Below are 22,817 nucleotides of genomic sequence, written 5' to 3' on the forward strand. Positions count from 1 at the left end.
CGATAGAACGATAGACAGATGAAACGATAGTTTAACCATCAGAACGACAGATAGACAGACATAATGTCTGAATGATATATAAAATGATAGAAAGATAGATACACAGACAGACCAATAGACAGACAGACAGAATGATAGACAGAACAGATAGACTGACAGAAGTGCAGACAGATAGAATAAAAGACAGAACAACAGGCAAACCACAGATAGACAGACTGATCGATAAATCACAATGTGAAGCTCTGTTCCAGTACATTCACAAACACTGCTCACTCTCATGCAACACTTCTGACTGATCTAGCAGTTGAGCAGCGTCGGGCACGTCGCGTGGCCACATATGTTTGTCCTGAGTGTGCTCCTCAGCACACGTGTGCTTTCTGTGTGTGTCTTTGTGTGCAGGAGCTTCGCTGTAAGACAGCTGAGGGAGAAGTGTGTGTGCGGTGTGAATGGCCATAATGAATGGACTGACCTGCACGGCCTTGTCCTGATGGGAGTCTAGCGCAGCTGTTGTGCTGGGCTTAGGCCAAGCTTACAGCAGCTGCACCAGCACCTCTGTACTCTGGGGCTGCTCTCGACCAACATGGCTTATGAACAGAACATCTCGATCTGAAAAGCCATTAAACATCTATTGTTTTATGATCAATATAACTTCAAACTGCACACTGAGTTTCAACACCAAGTCCAGGTTAAAGGGATAGTTCATCCAAAAATGAAATTACCCCATGATTTACTCACTCTCAAGCCATCCTGGGTGTTTATGACTTTCTGATTTCAGACAAATACAAACAGTTACATTAAAAAATGTCCTGGCTTTTACAAGCTTTATAATGGCAGTGAATGGGTGTTCAGATTTTGAAGTCCAATAAAGTGCATCCATCCATAATAAAAAGTACTCCACATGGCTCCAGTAGCTTATGCTACGCCTATATCCTACGTCATCCACTGGAATGCCACTCTCCCATGAACCTGTGTACGACATTCGAAAAAAAAAAAAAAAAAAATGTCCTGGCTCTTCCACTTATAATGTAAGTGAATGGGTGTTCAGATTTTGAAGTCCAATAAAACGCATCCATCCATCATAGAAAGTACTCCACACGGCTCTAGTAACTTATGCTACACCTATATCCTACGTCATTCACTGGAACACCACTCTCTCATGAACGTGCACACGACAGTTAAATAAATGTTCTGGCGCTTCCAAGCTTTATAATGGCAGTGAATGGGTGTTCAGATTTTGAAGTCCAATAAAGTGCATCCATCCATCATAAAAAGTACTCCACATGGCTCCAGTAGCTTATGCTACGTTTATATCCTATGTCATCTGTTGGAACACCACATTCTCGTGAACGTGTGTACGACAGTTAAAAAAAGTCCTGACTCTTCCAAGCTTTACAATTGCAGTGAATGGGTGTTGATATTTTGAAGTCAAATAAAGTGCATCCATCCATCATAAAAAGTGCAGCTTATGCTACGCCTGTACCCTACGTCATTTGCTGAAATGCCTCTCTGGTAAATGCTCATATGACAGTTTAAAAATGTCCTGGCTTTTCCAAGCTTTATAATGGCAGTGAATAGGTGTTCAGAATTTTAAGTCCAATAAAGTGCATCCATTCATGAAAAAAGTCCTTCACATGGCTCTGGTAGCAACGTGCATAACATGCATAAATTAATTTTTTTAAAGAAAAACCCAACCAGAGACCGACCCGATGAAATTAGACCCAAGTCAAAACCGACCCGATGGCATTTAGGCCATTTTCAAGCCCGACTGGACGCGAACGTAAACAGCATCGCCGTGTGCAGCCCTGCAGTCAGGAAAAATCAGTGTCTTGCTGACTGATTTGGCGGCTGCTTCTACTTTCATTAATTTTTTACTTATTTATTTTTAGCCTACTTTACAGTTCTGCCTGCCTGATGGATACGTGTTATTCCTGACTTCGGCTTTCAATTGTGACCAGTGGATTTGAAAAATAAACGTAATATTTCGATAAAAATTAAATCAACAGCCTAATAAATCATGGATTCGCTGGTGTTGTGTGCAACGTTATTTACCTCATCTCTAGTGAAGGGACAAAGAAAAGAAAGCCCTGCATGAACACGCAGAATAAGAAGCAAGGGGATTTTCCTTGTCTAAGTGCATTTCTCAAAAATGAACTTAACATGAACTTTCCATTCAGAAAAAGCACATTTATTGGAATTACCCGAGACTCGAGGCTAGGGCTGTGCAAATAATCGAAAATTGATTTCGATTTCTGCCTACCTATTTCTGATTTCTGTTATCTTTTAGCTCAAAGTGTGTGCCTAAACGGTAAATACATGCAAAAATATTTTAAAATGAGGCACTTGGTGATTATTTATGTAAACCCTTGTCAGTTATGTCTTAAATGATCATAAACGGTTAAGAATGAAAATGCGTGTGTAACAGTATATTGGATCCGTGTGGCACTTAAAGCAGCAACAAATAACATTCCTTCTGCAGTCTCTGTGCTTAATATTAATAAAACGTAAAAATACAAAGAGAAAAATCACTCACTGCTCTTTAATGAAGGACTTTTGTAGTTTTAATAGGAAACAACGCATGTTTAACTATTACAGTGAAGACACTGTTTTATTTTACATTCAAATAATTACATTCAATTTCTGTAGTAGACTTGCATACATTTTTTTAACTGTTTTTTTTTATCTTTTTTTCTGCTGTATTGCTATCATTAAATTAATCACTAATAAAAAAGTTTTGGACCCAGTCATAATCGCGTTAAATAATCGTGATTACAATAATGACCAAAATAATCATGATTATGATTTTTGCCAAAATCGAGCAGCCCTACTCGAGGCCGCTAATACTGAACCCAGCCCATGTCCAAGTGGGCCTGTGAAGACCTCTAGTGTGGAGTACTTTTTATGATGGATGTATGCATTTTATTGGACTTCAAAATCAAAACACCCATTCACTTCCATTATAAAGCACTGAAGAGCCAGGAAAATTTTTAATATAACTCTGATTGTATTCCTCTGAAAGAAAAAAAAAGCCATATACACCTAGGATGGCTTGAGGGTGTGCAAATCATGGGGTCATTTTTATTTTCAATATGACAAACGGATAACTGAAATATTTAAAAATATAAACAGTGTTATTTAATTATTATTGGTTTGAAAGATTAACTTTCAACATTAGATAATAGAAAGCTAATTTAAACTTTAAAATCAGAAAAATGAGCATGCAATCAAATATGTAATATTGGCCGATATACCAAAAAATAAACAACAACCCCACTTTAACCCCATTTAAGAACAATTATACCACTTTGAGAAACAATAACATAAAGAGGAGGCAGGGTATAACAATGGGTCAATTGTCTCAACTTCTCCCCAAAATCCAATAAACCAGACACCTCACCTGCCCGTCACTAGCTCTACAATTTCCAAGCTACAAGGACAGGCCCCTAACATTATACTGCAATTAGACAAGTATATCAGTCATGCAGGAAATTACAACCAACAGCAACAGCAGCTCACAGGAGACGGCTGAGCTCAAGTACAAACACGTTCCCTTATACTTCAGAGTTTTCTTCAGAACTGAAGAACTTCTTGTAACAGGGGCCACTTTCATAAAAGGATTAGACTAGTCTTAAAAATTAGTCAGCAATTTTTTTTCCTGGTCAGATTGGTCATAAATTTTAAAATTTGGTTACATGGAAACAATGATAAGTCTAAGTTGAATTCAGAAAGTAAGACTGAGTACCCCTTGGGTAACTATTAGTTTGGTCAAACTAATTCTTAACATACTGTCTTAACATAGAGGCTACGTTTATGCAACTGGCCCCAGACTGTAAATGCTAGAAGACGGAGAGATAAGAAGAGTAGAGCATATGTAAGTCAGCAGGTAGACATATTGGTGCCAAGTCTCCCATCGGGGTGCTAATTGTCTGCATTCACAGCCTAAGTATGGATAGACAGACAGTAGTTTCCGTGAAACAAACTAATACTCATTTCTGAGTTTCCAAAAATAATAAATAATGCAAAACAGAGTAATGTTACTGTACACACCACATGTCAGCTTTCAGAGGCGTGAGGCAAGAACCTCCATAACACTCCAGTGTGCTGGTGAAGTGCTGTCACAAGGCTCACCTGTTTATCTGAAAGCGCTCAGCACATCACAGCAGAAGCCATGCCTTTTGTGCAGGACGAGGCCTATTTTTAGATCCAGTGCAAAACAAAACTATCTGGCCATAAATACCCCCAGAATAATTACACTATGTACGTGCACAAAGGAACCACCGAACAATGATTCCTCAAACAATGGGCCCATATAAACAGAAGGACGGATCCTGTTCATTCACAATAATGAGGATCTAACATAAGTGCTCAGCAACAACAATTGCACAGTTGTCTCCCCTCTCACTCAAGTCTCTTCCTCCTTTCCAGTAAATGGCTCTCCAGTTGAAAAGACTAGTGCTGTATTACAGGCCAACAGACAGTCTGATGAATACAAGCAACGATACAAAGAGGGAACTTGAGAAATTAGCACACGCAATTAGCTGAATGTGTCAACAACAGGGATAGGAATAGTAATTAGGGCTGGGCAATTTGGCTTAGAATCAAAATCTCGATTAATTGAACATTTTAACCCGATTACGATTAATGAACGATTATTTTATTTATTAATAAAATTATATTTAATTATATTTATATAATATTTATTTTTTTGCCCTCATAGTTCACTGACAAGTTTTGTACAGTAAATATGTTCACATATTACAAGCGAGAGATTTTTGGATGAAGGGTGCATTACTTGATTTTAAAATAATTGAAGGAAACACACTATCTACGATCTATGATTATTAATTGAACATCAGTGTTGAACAACTGAAATTAAAGCAAGCATTGCTTAAAACGAAAAGTCACATTTTTCTTAAATTAGTGAAAATAAATAACTTGCACTATTGGAAACAAAATAAATAATTTTCAATGTTTTTCATATTAAAAGTAGAAAATAAGCAGTATCTCCTCTAAATAAAATTACCCTTGTATATCCTGTAAATACTTTTTACTGTATAAATACTGTTTAAGCTCTCCATCGTCATGTCGGCGGAATAACGGAACGGAGCGCTAGTGTTTTTTAAAGGGAAAGTAATTGAAATAATCTTCCTGGAAAAATTTTAACGATTATAGGTTCTGAATGTCGATTCCGATTATTTTTCGATTAATCGCCCAGCCCTAATAGTAATGAATTTAACAATTCCCCATCCAGCTCTTAACAGCCAATAAATTGTACTTTTAGTTCCTATGAGGAAGAAATCTCTGAAAAAGAATGCAATTCTAGTGCCATATGAACAGATAATTTCTAAAGTCTGTTTACACAGACCTTTCAGAGGAAGCCTAAATGGTTCGATAACGATTTATATTAAACAAATAATAAACTATATTAATCACCATAATTTATTAAATAAACATTAAATAATATTATATTATATTATATTATCTAAAACTACACTACCAGTCAAAAGTTTTTGAACAGTAAGTTTTTAATGTATTTTAGAAAATCTCTTCTGCTCACCAAGCCGGCTTTTATTTGATCCAAATACAGCAAAAACAGTACAATTTTAAAATATTTTTACTATTTTAACATTTTAAATATGTAATTTATTTCTGTGATCAAAACACAATTTTTAGCAACATTACTGCAGTCTTCATTATCACATGATCCCTCAGAAATCATTGTAATATTCTGATTTGCTGTTCAAGATTTATTTTAGATTATTAATATTAAAACAGTACATTTTCATGATTCTTTGATGAACAGAAAGATCTAAAGATCAGCATTTATCTGAAATAAAAAGCTTTTGCAACCTTTTACACTATACCATTCAAATGCTTCAGTATTTCAGTCTATTTTTAGGGGAAATAAATTATAGAATTAATACTTTGATTTAGGATGCTTTAAATTTTAAATTGATCAAAAGTAATGATAAAGACATTTATAATGTTACAAAAGATTTCAATTTCAGATAAATGCTGTTCTTCTGAACTTTCTATTCATCAAAGAAACCTGAAAAAGTTCTATTCGGCTGTTATAATAAATGTTTTTTGAGCAGCGAATCAGAATATTAGAATGAATTCTGAAGGATCTTGTGACTGGAGTAATGATGCTAAAAATTCAGCTTTGAAACCACACAAATAAAATACATTTTAAAATATATTAAAATAGAAAAACATATATTTTAAATAGTAAAAAATACTTAATTTTACTGTTTTTGATGTACTTCAAATCAAATAAATGCAGGCTTGCTGAGCAAAAGAGTCTTCTTTAAAAAAAAAAACATTAAAAATCTTACTGTTCAAAAACTTTTGACTGAAAGAAACAGGTTGTTTGACAGGCAGTAGCATTACATCATTTACATCTTCTGTTACCACAACAACTTTTGCTTAAATGTTGTTATTCACCCACAAGTCATGGCATGAGTTTTTCTTATGCCACACTATCTTGTTAAAACTTACAGAACCTTTGTCTCAAATACACTACCATTCAAAACTTTGGAGTTATAATGTTTTTAAAAAGTCTCTTAGGCAAAATACAATAAAACAGCAATGTTTATATGTAATATTTAATTCCTGTAATGGCAAAGCGGAATTTTCCACAGCCGTTACTCCAATCACATAATCTGTAGGAAATCATTCTGATATGCTTATTTGATGTTCAAAAAAACTTTTTATAGCTGCTTAATATTTATGTGCAAACTATTTTTAAAACTTTTAATCAACGTTCAAAAGATTTTTGATATTATAAATTTAATGCATCCTTGCTTTATTTATAAAAAAAAAAAAAAAAAAAATTGTACTGACCCCAAACATTCGAACAATACTGTACCTTTGAGTTTGTTATTAGTAAATCTCAACCAAATCTCTCAGAAATTCTCCAGACATGTCTTTTTATCTGCGCTGAGTGAACTTTCAATTGCTCTCCATTCCTGTGGCCATCAATCTGACCAGCTGCTCTGAATAACAACACTCTTGGGATTATGGGAAATTGCCCGGTGACATTCACTCAGGCCTACTTTTGAGGGCTTACACAGCAGTTAGCACCCAGCTACTGTAATTTACCTGTTCATTGAAGGTGCTAATGGACCTCTCCATGCAGTACACCCACTCCTGAAAAGCACCATGGGACTGCTTAATGTTCCTCCCATGGACCCTCTTTTCCTTTATGCTGGATCAGACGACTATAACTCCAAGCTTGACAGATCAGCACAAATATAAGGACCTAAAGGAAGAAGGTTTTCTGAAGGAACGCTGTTTTGGCACCTAATCTATATTTTCACCCTGTGTTGTCAGCGTTGTTTTTATTGACCTTCTAACCTGACACAAGCTCACTTAAACGTAAAAGTTTGAATATGTGGGCATACTCTAAATGGTTTTTTCCAACGGTACAGATTGTACATTCTATGCAAAATCTCTACAAGCATGAACAAGCATAAAAATCACACGCCCTACAGCTTAAAGGTACTTATAAAGAGCTTATGCAACACAACGCCGCATCAAGATACTTACAAGCCCCATCAGAATCAAACTCTACGCTCTCACTATGTGATATTGGCATAATTTTGTATCCTCTTCTGTCTACTGCAGTCAACAATAGCAGTGAGAACCACAAAAGCGTAAGATTGTATGAGTGTGTTTTAGATAACATTGTGATGCAATCAGAAGGTGTGACATCAATGAAAAAGATTTTACACAGATTTACATATTTACACACTTAATCCGGCAATCCATAATCTCTTCCCATCTTTGCTTTGAGTCATTTTTTGTGCAGATAGCATCCAGACCTGTGGCTGCTCCCTCTGAATAACATCCATCTCAGCTTACACAGCTTACATTGCTCTGGTTGCCACAACAGAGTGGGTAGGACAGAATGCGTCAGAATGCTCACATCCTCCATATCTGATGAAATTTTCACACGAGAAGCATGCAATGCTTCTTAACAGCTAACTCCCTCAAGAATCCTGGCAAAAAAGTATCCTGGTTTCCACAAAAGCTGTGTTCAACATTGATAATATTAGGAAATGTTTCAGAATGATCGGAATGATTCCTGAAGAAGCATGTCACACTGAAGACTGGAGTAATGGCTGCTGAACATTCAGCTTTGGAATCGCAGAAAATAAATGACATTTTAATATATTATCTAATAATATTAGAAAATAGTTATTTTAAGTTGTAATAATATTTCACAAATATTATTAAAATATTTGATCGAATAACTGCAATCTTGTTGAGCTTAAGAACATAAAAACATTTTGAATAATTTAACAGACCTCAATTTTTTTATAGTGTATATCACTTGCAAAAATAAATTTAAAATTAAAATATATTCACTACCAGTCAAAAGTTTTTGGACAGTAAGATTGTTAATGTTTTAATGCAAGCCTGCATTTATCTGATCTAAAGTAGAGCAAAAACAGTACAATTTTGAAATATTTTTGCTATTTAAATTAACTGTTTTCTATGTGAATATATTTTAAAATGTAATTTATTCCTGTGATTTCAAAGCTGAATATTTAGCATCATTACTCCAGCCACATGATCCATCAGAAATCATTCTAATATTCTGTTTTGCTGCTCAAAAAACATTATTATGTTGCAAAAAAAAGTTTGTTTTTTTATCTTTTGGAACATTATAAACGTCTTTATCACCACATTTGATCAATTTAAAGCATCCTTGCTAAATAAAAGTATTAATTTCTTAAAATTCTTTCTCAAAAAAAAAAATTAGACTGACTTCAAGCTAGGGCTGTATGATAGATCGTTTCAGCATCGTCATCACGATGTACGCATGCGTGATAGTCACATCGTGGCAGTCACGATCCAGGGCAAAAAAAAATTGTGTTTAAAAATGTAAAAAATTAAAAATGTACTTTCTATATTTCTAAACTTTCTATTCACGGATCTATATTTGTCTAAAATAAAGTAATTAACTCATGTTTAAAGGTTCTTTAAAAACTACAATGCACATGTTGCTTCACCTACTTCATGCATGCAGTCTCTGCGTGCGCATGGCGAAATGAGCGCGGGACGGGAGAAAAGCGCCGAAATGGAAGATTTGGTCGCAAAAAGAAACGCAACGTCGGTCATATGGAAGTATTTTGGATACAAAAAGGATGCTGCTGACCAAAAACAGGTGCTTTGTCGGGAGTGCCTGGCAGTTGTTGCCACAACTCGCGGAAACACTACGAATTTAAGGGACCGTTCACATGTCGTGCCTAAAAACGCGTGGAAAACGCTAGGCGCGCCGCTTTCTCCTTCTTTCCAAAGCGCTCTGCAACTTGAGTGGCAGAGTGGCGTCTGCCGTTGCTAAGCAACCATGACCCGCGGAAGTTTCATTAAAGATAAATAAAGAAAGATAAATGGATTTCCAAAACTAAAAATTGCTTGCAGTAGCTCTGCTGCTAAAAAATGTTATCCCTGCAACAGCTATGACCAGCTGTTCCTCCATCTTGGCTAAGCTTTTAATGTTTTTCGTGAAAGGAAGAAGCTGATTTCCCTTTCATCAGGGTAGAAGCAACATTCATTATTAATTTCATATTAGAGCCTTGATTTGCCTGAATTGACAGTGAATAAGGTGAGTCAAACTGTTTATGAAACTACCCAAAGTAAGCTTTAAAAAGTATTTTATTGCAGGGTTTTGATTATACTGTACTTTTTAATTTTTTTATTCTTTGAAAATGCTTACAAAATTACCCCAATTATTCTTGAATTATTATTTGATTTTTAAGCAGTTCAAAACAACCTGATGAACATAAATGAATTTGTACACATCGCAATATATATCGCAAGAAAAAAATATATTGCAATGCAATTTTTTCCCAATATCGTGCAGCCCTACTTCAAGCTTTTGAATGGCATAGTGTGTAATGTTACAAAAGCTTTTTATTTCAGATAAATGCTGATCTTTGGATCTTCATCAAAGAATCCTATAAGAAATGTACTCAACTGTTTTAAATATTGATAATAATAAAAAATGTTTCTTGAACAGCAAATCAGCATATTAGAATGATTTCTAAAGGATCATGTGACTCTGAAGGCTGGAGAAATGAAGCTGAAAATGTAGCTTTGATCACAGGAATAAATTACATTTGAAAATATATTCAAATAGAAAGCAGTTATTTTAAATAGTAAAAATATTTCACAATATTACTGATTTTGCTGTACTTTGGATCAAATAAGTGCAGGCTTGGTGAGCAGAACAGACAAAACCTTAAAAATCTTACCATTCAAAAACTTTTGACTGGTAGTGTATATTAAAATACATGGCTAATTTGTACGACTATTAATAGATAAAGATGCTTTTTGCCCCATAACAGGGTTATTACGACATCAACCAGCAAGGGCTACATTTCTGCTAACCACCAGTTATATAATAGATATGAATTATTAGTGAACACAAACATAACACCTCTTGGTGCAGGCCTAAAAAGGGCCTGCTTAACCAAGCAACACCTACAAATCCTGCATTTCATAAGGAATGTGAGAACAGATATTTGCAGACATTTTGACAAAGACTTTAACAAGACACATTCGCTAAGGAAATTAAACCGTGGTGGTTAAGCCAAGCACGTCACCAGGTGAGGGTGACCGCATTAACTCGGTCTCGTAGATAAGACAGCATAAGCCTTCAGTATTTAATGAGCCTGGTGGGCTAAACCCATTACAGATTATGGAGAGTAAATGAGACGGATGGACTGAATCAGCCAAGTGGTCTTGCAAACAGGAAGTGTTGGTAGGCTGTGACGGTCCTGCCTGAACACGCATCATGACCTCAATAGGGCCAAGGAGGCGTCATCCATTAAACCAACATGGTTGTTGGGTGTTGACAAACTTGCCAGCGGATTTAACTATGCCGTACTTAACAAATCATAACACGTTTGACTCAAATGTCCATTATCAATACCAAATAAACTGTATGACAGCTCCAGGGTGTGATAAAATCGTGATATAACACAGTGCATGTAGGTTATTAGTGAAACGGAACACTCTGTTTCAGAAACTTGCCGTGGAGCGAACATGACGCACCAAAACAAAAACAACATTCACAATCACAACATAAAAATGCACAAAGGCTGGGAAAGGGAATGGAGATGACACTTGAACTAAGCAGATGCTAGGAAATGTCTCAATCTAAAGATAATGCACGTCTCCTGGATTTAACCCTAATCTCCCCTCTGTCCCATTGGATTTCACTACTGAATTGTGGGATTACTCACTCTGTTCTACGACATATCATAGAGCTCAGGCTACAGACGCTTTGCGGATGGGATTCAACTGGGATTCATTAGAACTACTTTGATGTGTATGTGACCAAGAATGAACAGCCAAACAGGGCCTTTATTGGATCAGAAAATAAAGAGAAATATTAAAAAACAAGTTCAAAATCTAAAATAAAATTGATTTGACAGTCAAAAATGTTTCAGTGTCTGGATTTTAAAATAAAATAACGGAAAAATGCTTTTAAATGGGACATTGAACGCAAAATTTACTTTTACGTGGTGTTTGGATATAAATGTGTCTTAGCAGTGTGTGGACAAAACCATCCAACAATTATAAACATCCATTCACTCCTTTTTTTATCCCCCAAAAACCTAAACAGTCTTTATTTATCAAGCCATTTTGATTTTCTGAGCAGTATGATATCATACTGCTCAGGCCCAGCCCACAATCGCTGTCAGACTGTCCCGTATTAGCATATTTCTGCCCTTAGTCGGCTGTATGTCTGACATTTACCACGCTTGAGCAGATGTATCGACAACAATGTCTCGCAAGCAATGCTGGTGTTTTGTATTTGGATGTAATTGTGAACATAAGAGTCTTCATTTTCTCCTAACAGTCACTGAGGACGCAGTCGATTAGTTTTGTTTTTCACAGTAACCACCAAATACACAAAAAAAAGGAAGAGGGGGTGGAGTGAGCAGTAGCTCATTATCATTTAAAAAGACATGCACTAAAACAAGTTGCAGTTAACAGAGCCGTTTTTGACAAGCTAAAAATGTTGCTTTACACGACCACTGTGGAATTATAAAGAGCAGGTCATACGTTTTTTCAAAATGTCCTAATATTGTGTTGGACTCCCCTACAAGTTTAACTGCATCTAAGGTCAAAAAACATTGTAATTTTCCCAGAATAAAAATGTATACATAGAGTCATTGTCAATGATTTTGAAGCAGCTTTGAGCGTAATGTCTGTAAACCCCTCCCTTTCATAAGCCTACTCTGCTCTGATTGGTCAGCTGGCCAGGCCTGTTGTAATTTGGCACAGAGAGGAGTACTTTAGCAAGTTAGCGAGAGCTATCATCTGTGTTGCCAAGTCAGTGGTTGATTTTGATGTCCGCGAATTGAAGCGACCCCAATAAAGTCATATTTAGGCCCTGGAATACGAATTTACCAGGGGAACCCTGACAAAAAAAAAAAGTGTATTTTACAACCCAGAACGCAATTTTTAATGGGGGACACCCCCCTTGAAACGCGACTGGGCTAGTTTTCAGTAGCAATTTGGCGGGTTTTGTTGTGAAAACCTGGTAACCCTGATGCACCTTTACATAAAACAATAATATAGTGCTCCAATCTCTTCTTAAAATAATGACATAAAAACATTTAGTTTAACACTTACGCAAGCGAATCGTGCCCACAGCTAAAGTTTAGCTGCTAAACTGTAAACACATAACAAAATAATAACGGTGGATACATTAGCCGAGTGCCAACATGCCTAACTGATGAAACAACACAGTTTGTAAACCAAACTATGTCTAAGCTACATTCTTTAATATTGAACGAAGTAATTAGAACAACAACAGTCTACACTAATCGACACATTCTTAGGAAATAGTGGGTTCACAGCAGTACCATTTCAATAAGACAGTAACACTGTGGTTTTGGAAACCTAAAGCTGCACTAGGTATACATTACATATTAGCACAAGAAAATTATTTTTTGAAAACGTACACATAACGTATTAACCGTACTTACAGGTTGCGGTTCGGAGACACTTGTTAGTCCAAATAAAGAAGATTAGAAGCAAAAATTTTAACCACTTATTCTTCACATCATCTTTCGGCAATGAAAACAAAACAAACTTGCTTTCACAGCAAAGAACAGTCTTCTCAACATGAGAAACACACTAAATAGCGGAAGTGTTTGTTAGGAAGGTCAGACTGCTTGTGTTTTGCGGACAGACGGGGATTATGCTAATGTGTTACCCAGTAACGTAGATCGGTAACAGGCAAAAGATTTAAAATTTTGACTCGTTAAGGAAATTCTGAGTTAACTCTGTCTTTGAGACAATATCTTTATGTATGATGCACTTTTTTCCATTTATAAACAACTTTGCAGAACTGTAAAACTTTTGTTTACATTGAAGGATAGCTACAAACTGCAAAAAAGATTTTTCAAAAACCCAGTATGACCTGCTCTTTAATCAAAGCAAGTTACAGACATTTAATGAAGACTTGTGGAAAATGGACATCCAATGTCCCCTTTCATTGTTTTAATGTCCATAAATCGGTTCTATCAAACTGCCCATTTCAATGAATCAGTTCAAAACACTAATTCAATTATTCATTTGCATCATCACTGAGCTGAAAACAGCTAACAGATAGAGAACAATGCTTGGTCTAAAGAGAAAAACACTGAAAATTACTGATCTGAAGAAAAGCAACATAGGAAGTCACTGCCCTGCTGAAAAAACCAGCATATGCTGGTTTTTTCAGCAGGGTGGTTTGAAATGTTCCTTATCTCCATCACTGCCTCAATATAGAAGAATTACTCCAGTGTGTCATCTAATCCAGACTTTAATAAGGACGCAGGAAGGGGATGGAACCAGATAAGGCTGTTAAAATGAAACCGGGTTGGAGGATGCTAGGAAAGCACAGGCACCAGAGGGACAAATTTGAGTATCCAAATCACAACTGGCAATTGTATTATCAACTAAAGATGTTTAGAAAACTATGAAATGAACGTTGATGCTCTGTTTGAGCCTTGTGCCAAAAAGTGTGGCATTCTAATGACCTCTAGTGGTGCAAAAAAACAACCAAATCGAACCGTGGGCCAACAGAGTCGCCTCAGGTTTACACAATAAGAAAGAAGTGTGAAACTACTTTATAAAACTTCTCATCAGCTGTTTTACTTCAATCTCTTTCGCATATCAAAAATGGATTGTTTAATCTAATTTAGTCCCTAATTCCTATCCTCTTACATCCTGGGAAATTCACACGTGTCGAATGCCGTCCATTCAATCCTTTACAAACTGAGATAAAACAGAGATTAATGTAACAATTACAACTCAATTACAGCAGCACTATGCCTGTTTACCAGAAACAAAATGATGATGTACGCTACCAGTCAAAAGTTTTTGAACAGTATGATTTTAAGAAGTCTCTTCTTCTCACCAGGCCTGCATTTATTTGATCCAAAATACAGCAAAAGCAGCAATACTGTGAAATATTTTTACTATTTAAAATAACTGCTTTCTATTTGAATATATTTTAAAATGTAATTTATTTCTGTAATCGAAGCTACATTTTCAGCATCATTACTCCAGTCTTCAGTGTCACATGATCTTTCAGAAACCATGTATATTTTTATTTAGCAAGGATGCTTTAAATTGATCAAAAGTGATGATAAAGACATGCATGATGTTACAAAAGATTTATATTTCAGATAAATGCTAATCTTTCTATTCAAAGAAACCTTAACGTAATTAAGCTTTTTGAGCAGCAAATCAGAATGTTAGAATGATTTCTGAAGGATCATGTAATGATGCTAAAATTCAGCTTTGAAATCACAGGAATAAATTACATTTTAAAATATATTCAAATAGAAAATGGTTATTTCGAATGGTAAAATATTTCAAGACAATACTATTTTTGCTGTACTTAGGATGAAATAAAAGCAGGCTTGGTAAGCAGAAGAGACTTGCTGTTCAAAAACTTTTGATACAGCTCAAAAGCCATAACTCAAAATCATCCTCAATGTTCTCTCATATTTTTTAACAGGCAGTTCTGACTTTAAATTGTCTATACATTTTACCTTCTAAAAGGAGTGCCAACTGAACGTCCCGAGCTGTAAAAATCAATCGTTTTGGGACTACATTAAGTTCAGGGCAGCACTTTGCACCACCCTACTGAAATAATAAAAGCCTGCTGGTACAGGACAGAGTTGATAAATAAATAAAAAGAATGTGGAACTGGCCCTGTGACCTCAGAACGGCAGCAGGCTGACTCACACTGGCTGTCCGCAGGGGATGGGAGACGCAGACAGGACCACTCATTTATTCATTTCTCCCTCCGTCTGACCACGGAGGTCAATTAGGAACTATTCGTCACAGTCCCTTCTGATGGAATTCCACTAGTTAGAAAAGAGAGGAATATTCTCCTGGATCTGACGGAATTTCGCCCTGAGCTTGAAATGAGTCATCTGTCGATGTCCTCAATGCCCTATTGGACTGAAAAGATTTGGGAAATCGAGTCGTCCACCTCCCCCTATGCCTCTGCATAGTCATCAGACTCTGAGGGATGACCGCACTGCAGTTTCAAAATCAAATAGCTAAGAAGCTTCCTGTTGATGTTGTAATAGCAGATTGTTAATGACAGTACCAAACTGATTCTGCAACCTTCAGCGATTTCAAGGAGCATTTTATGTTTACTCACGCTAATGTCACTCCAAAAATCATCAAAATATCACATGCTGCTACAGTTGCAGATGGACAGTGTATATGGGATTCTACAGAATTGGTCCAAAGTCAGAGGTGTCAAATGTGTCTTTTTCCAAAACATTTGTGTGTATGCAAATTGTATAATTTCCAAGGTACACATTTCTAGTAATTGTACAGTTAATTCTCATATTGTATTTTCAGACAGTTTCGGAATATTTGTCCTCTCCCCAAATAGGTCACTACTAAAACACAGTAATAATAATTTAATTAGAAGGGTTATATTGGCCTATTGAGATTTTGCTTACATCTACATTGTAAATATATATTTTTTCTATTGTATTAAAGTTTTTTTCAGAGGTAAATCAATAATTACATTTTTAACAATATTTCAAGTGTGATTTATGAGATTTGTTGCATTTTTAGTTCAATTTTTCTTAGTAAAAAAGCAAAAAGTTGATAATACTGATTTCAGTTAAGGAATCATTAGTTTGAATATAAATTGAGAACCAAACATTATCATAACATCTTAGTTGATCATTCAGTATACTTTATTTTTGACAAAACATCCCATGTTTCGGGAGTGACTGCACATTTTCGGTCGTGACGGAAATGCTTTGTTAGCGACCACATCACATTACAGAATTTTAACTTGCCAACTAAAACACTACTAAAACATACTAAAAAATTTTTTTTATAAGTGTACTAAAATTTTATTTATTTCCCCCAAATATGAGAATCATGTGTTCCCTATCTAAACAATGATGACTGTTTTGGAAGTGACAATTTTATGGGATAACACCCAAAAAAAAAACAAAGATGTTACTACTAAAACTCCATCAAATGTTTTGGTAGTGACAATTTTAGATACTTTATGAACCTAGCTCAAAGATGCTAATCGGCACATGGTTAGCTAGCACAATTCTGAACAGTGGTTCACATATAAAAACTAAATATTATGGAATAAAACATGAAAAAAGTGTGCTTAATTGAAGAAAAAAGATGTTCGGTAATGACGTTCCTTAAAGTTACACACATTTTTCAGACTTTTGAACACATTTACCTCAAAAATGATGGGACCCATCTAAGGAGGAGGAGGAGAAGTGAGGCCAAGTATGGTGACCCATACTAGGAATTTGTGCTCTGCATTTAACCCATCCAAGTGCACACACACAGTAGTGAACACACACACACCGTGAACACACACCCGGAGCAGTGGGCAGCCATGGCTGCGGCGCCCGGGGAGCAGTTGGGGGAACGGTGCCTTGCTCAAGGGACTCACCTCAGTCGTGGTATTGAGGGTGGAGAGAGTGCTGTACATTCACTCCCACCACCTACAATCCCTGCCGGACCTGGGAATCGAACCTGCAACCTTTCGGTTACAAGTCCGACTCCCTAACCATTAGGCCACGGCTGCCCCCAAAACTCGCACCTTGTAGCTATGAGAGAGAGAGCATTGGGAATATTTCCGGATCATAAATTTAGGAGTGTAGTTAAAATTAGTCTCAGCCAGTGGACTAAAACTAGGGATGCTCATATTGACCGTTTAACCGTTAACCGACAGTAAGAATTTTAACCGATTATTACTATCAGTTAAAAGGTTTAAAAGGGTTTTTTTTCTACTTTTTTTATTTTTATTTTTTTTACGTTTGCTGCATGGTGAAAGAAATAATGCTATTCGTAAGTTATCTGTTTACTCATGGGCACGTGTCGACACATGCAGTGTGGCTGTACAGACATATTTCACTGAGCAAACACCTGCTTCACCTTCACTTAGTAAACTGATGTAGTATATGCAACTCAATGGCAAGTGGCGATATTGGGTTATTAGAGAGTGAATGCGTAAGTGAATGTATTCAAATTCTGAATGAATTATAGTCTAGAAAGTGCGCAATAGGCGCTCCGGTTACTAATTTATTATTATAATTTTATCAGTTAACGGTTAATGTTCGGATAACGAGCAGCGGTTGTCGGTCACGAAAATTAACCGAAATGAGCATCCCTAACTAAAACATACACTTTTTTTTCGGTAGTGACAAGAAAATGCGGGACACATTTTCCTAATTTACAAAAAAAAAAAAACATAAAATATTTTGATTTTTTGACTTTTTAAAAGAAACTTTTTAAAAGAATCAAAAAGATATTTTCTAAAACAACAATAGAAAAAAAAAAAAAAAACTTCCATATCATCAATTTCAATTTTCAGTTCAAATTTAGGGGTTAGGGTTCGGGAGAGGACCACCTCTAAATTGAAAGTGCCCAATAAATAATTATTTTAAATATATTAAGGTTTTTCTTAATTTTTTTTCTTGGGTTTTCAATAGATAATAGGAGGATCTTAGTAAACATATTTGAATACTTAAATGCTTTTTCAGAGTGTTTTTTGGCCCATATTTTATATTTTTCTTTAGAGATAGTTAAAAAATACATGCTGAAATTAAATTGTGCATGCTATTTAGTATATAAGAAATAAATAATCTGAAAATAAATCAATATAAAAAAAATGTAACTTGATTAGAAAGTTAATGCATTAGCCAACATAAACACGTTTTTATTTTAGGGTGAATTATCACTTTAACCTCACAGATGAGGCTCTGACACCCTATTAAAGCAATTTTACAGATAAACAAGGGCAGGATATGTTGGCATCATGCTTTAAATCTTTTTAAACTTTTACACTGAATATCTAGTCACTCCAACTAACTCTGCTACAAGGAAAACAAAAGGTTTTTTGCAAACTATCTGGTTTGACTGAGAAAAATCACTCAAGATCAGATCTTTCCTCTAGACAGAAATTAAAAGATGTTCTAGTCTCCCTCTGAAAGACTTCAGCGTCAGATATAATGTTCGTTTGACGAGGCTGATCATGGCAGTTAGGCAGTTAAGTCAGGCCTGTAACCCTACAATTATTATCCTGATTATTCAGATGACTCTCAGCCACAGCTATACATCTGGCTATAAGCGATGAGAGTAAAAATAACTCATCTGCAGCCCTCACAAGTCAGCGTTTCCAGCCGAGGGGTTTCGCTGTCAAGATGTGACAAGCTCCTCTTTGGCGTTGATCAACCCACCCTGTGGAGAAGAGACCAAGACTGGGCACATCGCAGATCAACACTGTTCAGCTAATACAGTAATGTCTTGACAAATAATGTAATCCCAGCCACAGACACAATAATCCCAAAAACACCTGGAATGCGAGATTTATGAAAAGATAAATCTCTGACACATTATTGCCAGGCAAACGGTATTACGATCAAATATGTGTTTTGTGTTACTGCCTGAAACAAATGAGTCAGTGAAATCACTCGCGAGCGAAATCCGAGAAAGCGGTGGCTTCCCCAGCAGCTTTCCCAACAGCTAGTGCTTCATAAGAGACAATAAATGCCAGCCCCTATCAAATAACAGCCATCAGATAGCATTTCTACAGTTAGGATAGTATTGTGTCTGAACTTCCTCTTCTCATTTCAGTTACTGCCCATAAACAACCTCAAATTCTTTACAATCAACTGGCAAATTTACACTGCAAAAGGTGGCATAGAAACGCCGTTTAATGCAGCTTAGAGGGGGCATGAATGCAGTTACACAGCATTTTTAACTAGAGTATATACTTTTACACTAAGAGCTGAGGCGGGTCAGAGCAGACAGAATTTAGTCCGGCGTTTTATACAGCATTACAGCTTTACACAGAATGTGTGTAAAGATGTGTAAAATAAGAATAGCAATTATGTTTACGTGCACATTAATTTTCTGTGAATATTAATAAGAATTTGCTCATATTTCAATTATGTAAATAAATAGTTGAGGTCAAAAGTTTACATACATCTTGCAGAATCTACAAAATGTTCATTATTTTACCAAAATAAGATCATACAAAATGCATGTTGTTTCTTATTTAGTACTGACCTGAATAAGATATTTCACGTAACAGACATTTAAATATACTCCAAAAGGGAAAATAATATATATATATGTTTTTTTTAAATAACCCCATTCAAAAGTTTACATATGCTTGACTCTTAATTTTGTGTTACCTGAATGATCCACGACTCTTTTTTTGTTTTTGTTTAATAGTTGTTCATGAGTCCCTTGTTTGTCCTGAACAGTTAAGCGGCCTGCTGTTCTTCAGAAAAATCATTTAGGTCCCACTAAATCTTTGGTTTTTCAGCATTGTGTATTCGAACCCTTACCAACAATGACTGTATGATTTTGAGATCCATCTTTTCACACTGAGGACAACTGAGGGACTCATATGCAACTATTACAGAAGGTTCAAACACTCACTGATGCTTCAGAAGGAAAAACGATGCATTAAGAGCCAGGGGTGTAAACTTTTGAACAGAATGAAGATGTGCAAATTTTTCTTATTTTGCCTAAATATCATATTTTTTTCCATTTAGTACTGCCCTTCAGAAGATACTTATATGTTTCCCAGAAGACAAAATACGTTAAGTTTACCCTGATCTTCAAATTCAACAACAACAAAAAAGCTGTGGATCATTCAGGCAACAACACAGTATTAAGAATCAAGTGTACGTAACCTTTGAACAGGGTCATTTTTATAAATGCAGCTATTATTTTCTCTTGTGGTCTATATGTAAACGTCTTTTAGGGGAAATATCTTACTCGGGTCAGTACTAAATAAAAAATAACATGCATTTTGTATGATCCTTCGTATTTTGGGAAAATAATTCGCATTTTGCAGATTCTGCAAGGTTTATTTAAACTTTTCAGCAGGAATATTTAAATACCTTTCACCAGAACATCTTATATTATACACACATCAAAATATACTGGGTTCGAACGTACAGCAACAGCACACCGTCATACTCTTCAAATAAAGGTCCTAATGGAAGGTGACCAAACACTGACCCATATTAAATTCACAAACTGCTTCTATCAGAGACGTAAACACCACAGACATTGAGAGGGACAAGTCTCTCACAAAATCAGATATTGTTTTGGTGTTGCTCTGATGCTTTATTACTGCTATTAGGATTTAAAAAAAGAGTTTAAAATGTTAAAGTTTTAGTGCTCGATTATGTTCAAATCAATCAAAGATAATTGTTTGGTCCCCCGCAATGTTCAGGACATGCTTACAATATTGTTTTTTACCAAGTCACCCAGATATGAAAGTGTTTATAAGAACTAGGCAGTCGAACTGGTTGACCTGACCTCATTTATTTGACCACATTTTGGTGGTTGTGTTAGAAAACATAGTAAGCTGTCTACCTAGAGAGCATGTTTAGGAATTAAAGAAGTGTTTGAACACATTCGTGATGTCAAAACAGCGCTGTCTACACAGGCAGTACACTAGATTTTGCAACACAGCCTGAGAGCCATGGAGTATTTCCGCTGATCCTGACGGATCCGTCTAAACCGGAGAGCAGCTCCACACTTTACAAACTATGATAAGCATGTTGGCAGTGACTCAAAGCAATAAACATGCAAATTGAACACCTGAATTGGCTCATACCTGAATGCAGGGTGAAAACATTGATTCCTGGATCCGGCATGATGTTCGCTGCAGCTGCAGCAGCGGCGGCGGCGGCAGTTCTGCCAGGTGGCGTCCCGGTGATGTTGATGTTGCTGCTGCCGCCGCCGTCTCGGGGTCTCCTCCCGGAGCTGCTGGCCCGGTTCGATCTGCTCTGCTGCTGTTGCCCTTGCGGTGGGGTCTGAATCCCCGCGGAAGCCCCTTCTCCCACGCGGCCTACCTGTTGTCCCATCCTGCGAGTGTTCTGGGTGGGAAAATAACACAGATCCGTGGAAAGACCCGCCGTCCGTTTGGACCGCTCACATCCCCCAACGAACGACCCGCGGGACGACGGCTTGTTCTGTTTGGGATGATAGTGTTCCCTGCTTGGTCACCCTCCTCCCCCTCTTCTTCCTCCTCTACCGGACCGGATCGAGCTCCGTTAGCTTAGCTTAGCAATCTGTGTATGTGTGTGTGTATGAGAGAGAGAGCGAGAGAACCCACCCACCACCTAACAGCTAACAACGCAGTCTAATCGTTAAATTCTAGCAAACGACACCGGGTAATCGGCTCTGTTAAACGGGAATGTACGATCCTCCTGCCCCAGCACTGTTTCTCTTAAAGCGGACCCGTTTGGGGTCGTTCCGTTCTGCTCCAGCCGCTGCGCGCCCCCTCCGCCGCCGCCATCTTTACCGCAGAATCAGTGGCGTGCGCTGCACGAGCCAATGACGGAGAGCGCGCAGCACACCATCATCGCAGTGATGCAAAAATCTCTCTTTTTAATATATGAATATTAACACAATAACGGAGTATTGTAAACAGTACAATAATAAATATATAAAGGTGTTTTAAAGTTTGTATTAAAGCAATCTATAACATACAATGCGACTTCATTTATTTGGTGCTGGCAAACGATTAATCGCATCCAAAATAAACGTTTTTGTCTGTGTACGTATGTGTATACTGTGTGTGTATATATTATGTATATGTAAATAGGCCTACACACACATACAGTATATATTTTGAAAATATTTACATGTATTTATATTCATATAATTGATATTATATTTTTTATACACAAACATTTTTCTTACAAAATAAATATACACAGTACACATATTATGTAAACAAAAACTTTTGGATGCAATTAATCACGATTATTCGCTTGACAGCACTAATATCAATATCACATTTAATAATACTATATGCTTTGATAGCATGGTTATTACAGTGAAATAAAACTAAAACCAGTGAATATGCATTTGCATTACTTTAAATAAAATAAACAAACTAAAATAAAATGTTATTTTATTAAAACATTTATTACTTTAATAACTAGAAATGAAATAAAAACTAGACACATTAAAAAAAATAAAAACAACATGTCTGAAACTGAAACAAAAATGTAAAATATACAAAAAAAAATTAAAATAATAATAAAACCCATATGTAGTATCTCAATGATCCTAATATAACACAATCTAATTAAAATATAATTTTTCTATTTAGGATTAAAAAACAATTTTATATAATAATTATTTTTAGCTCTACCAACAGCAATGGCAAAATATAATAATAGTCTTAATATGACAATAATAATCTTTCATTTCTGCAGCATGATTTCATCTGTAAAGAAATATTTTCATTCTTTTCATTTCAG

At 36.1% G+C, this 22,817-nt stretch overlaps 1 protein-coding gene across 1 annotated transcript in view; it reads right to left on the reverse strand.

Annotated features, from left to right (window-relative positions):
* The window catches only part of abl2 (c-abl oncogene 2, non-receptor tyrosine kinase), a 42,904-nt gene extending 21,049 nt beyond the window's left edge, over positions 1 to 21,855 (reverse strand). The window contains exon 1 of the mRNA XM_073818692.1: positions 21,161 to 21,855. Within this exon, the coding sequence (XP_073674793.1) occupies positions 21,161 to 21,410 (250 nt within the window). The 5' untranslated portion in view covers positions 21,411 to 21,855. The remainder of the gene's footprint in view (positions 1 to 21,160) is intronic.
* Positions 21,856 to 22,817: the final 962 nt, after the last annotated feature.

Source organism: Garra rufa, chromosome 15 (genome assembly GCF_049309525.1).
Source record: "Garra rufa chromosome 15, GarRuf1.0, whole genome shotgun sequence".
NCBI lineage: Eukaryota > Metazoa > Chordata > Actinopteri > Cypriniformes > Cyprinidae > Garra > Garra rufa.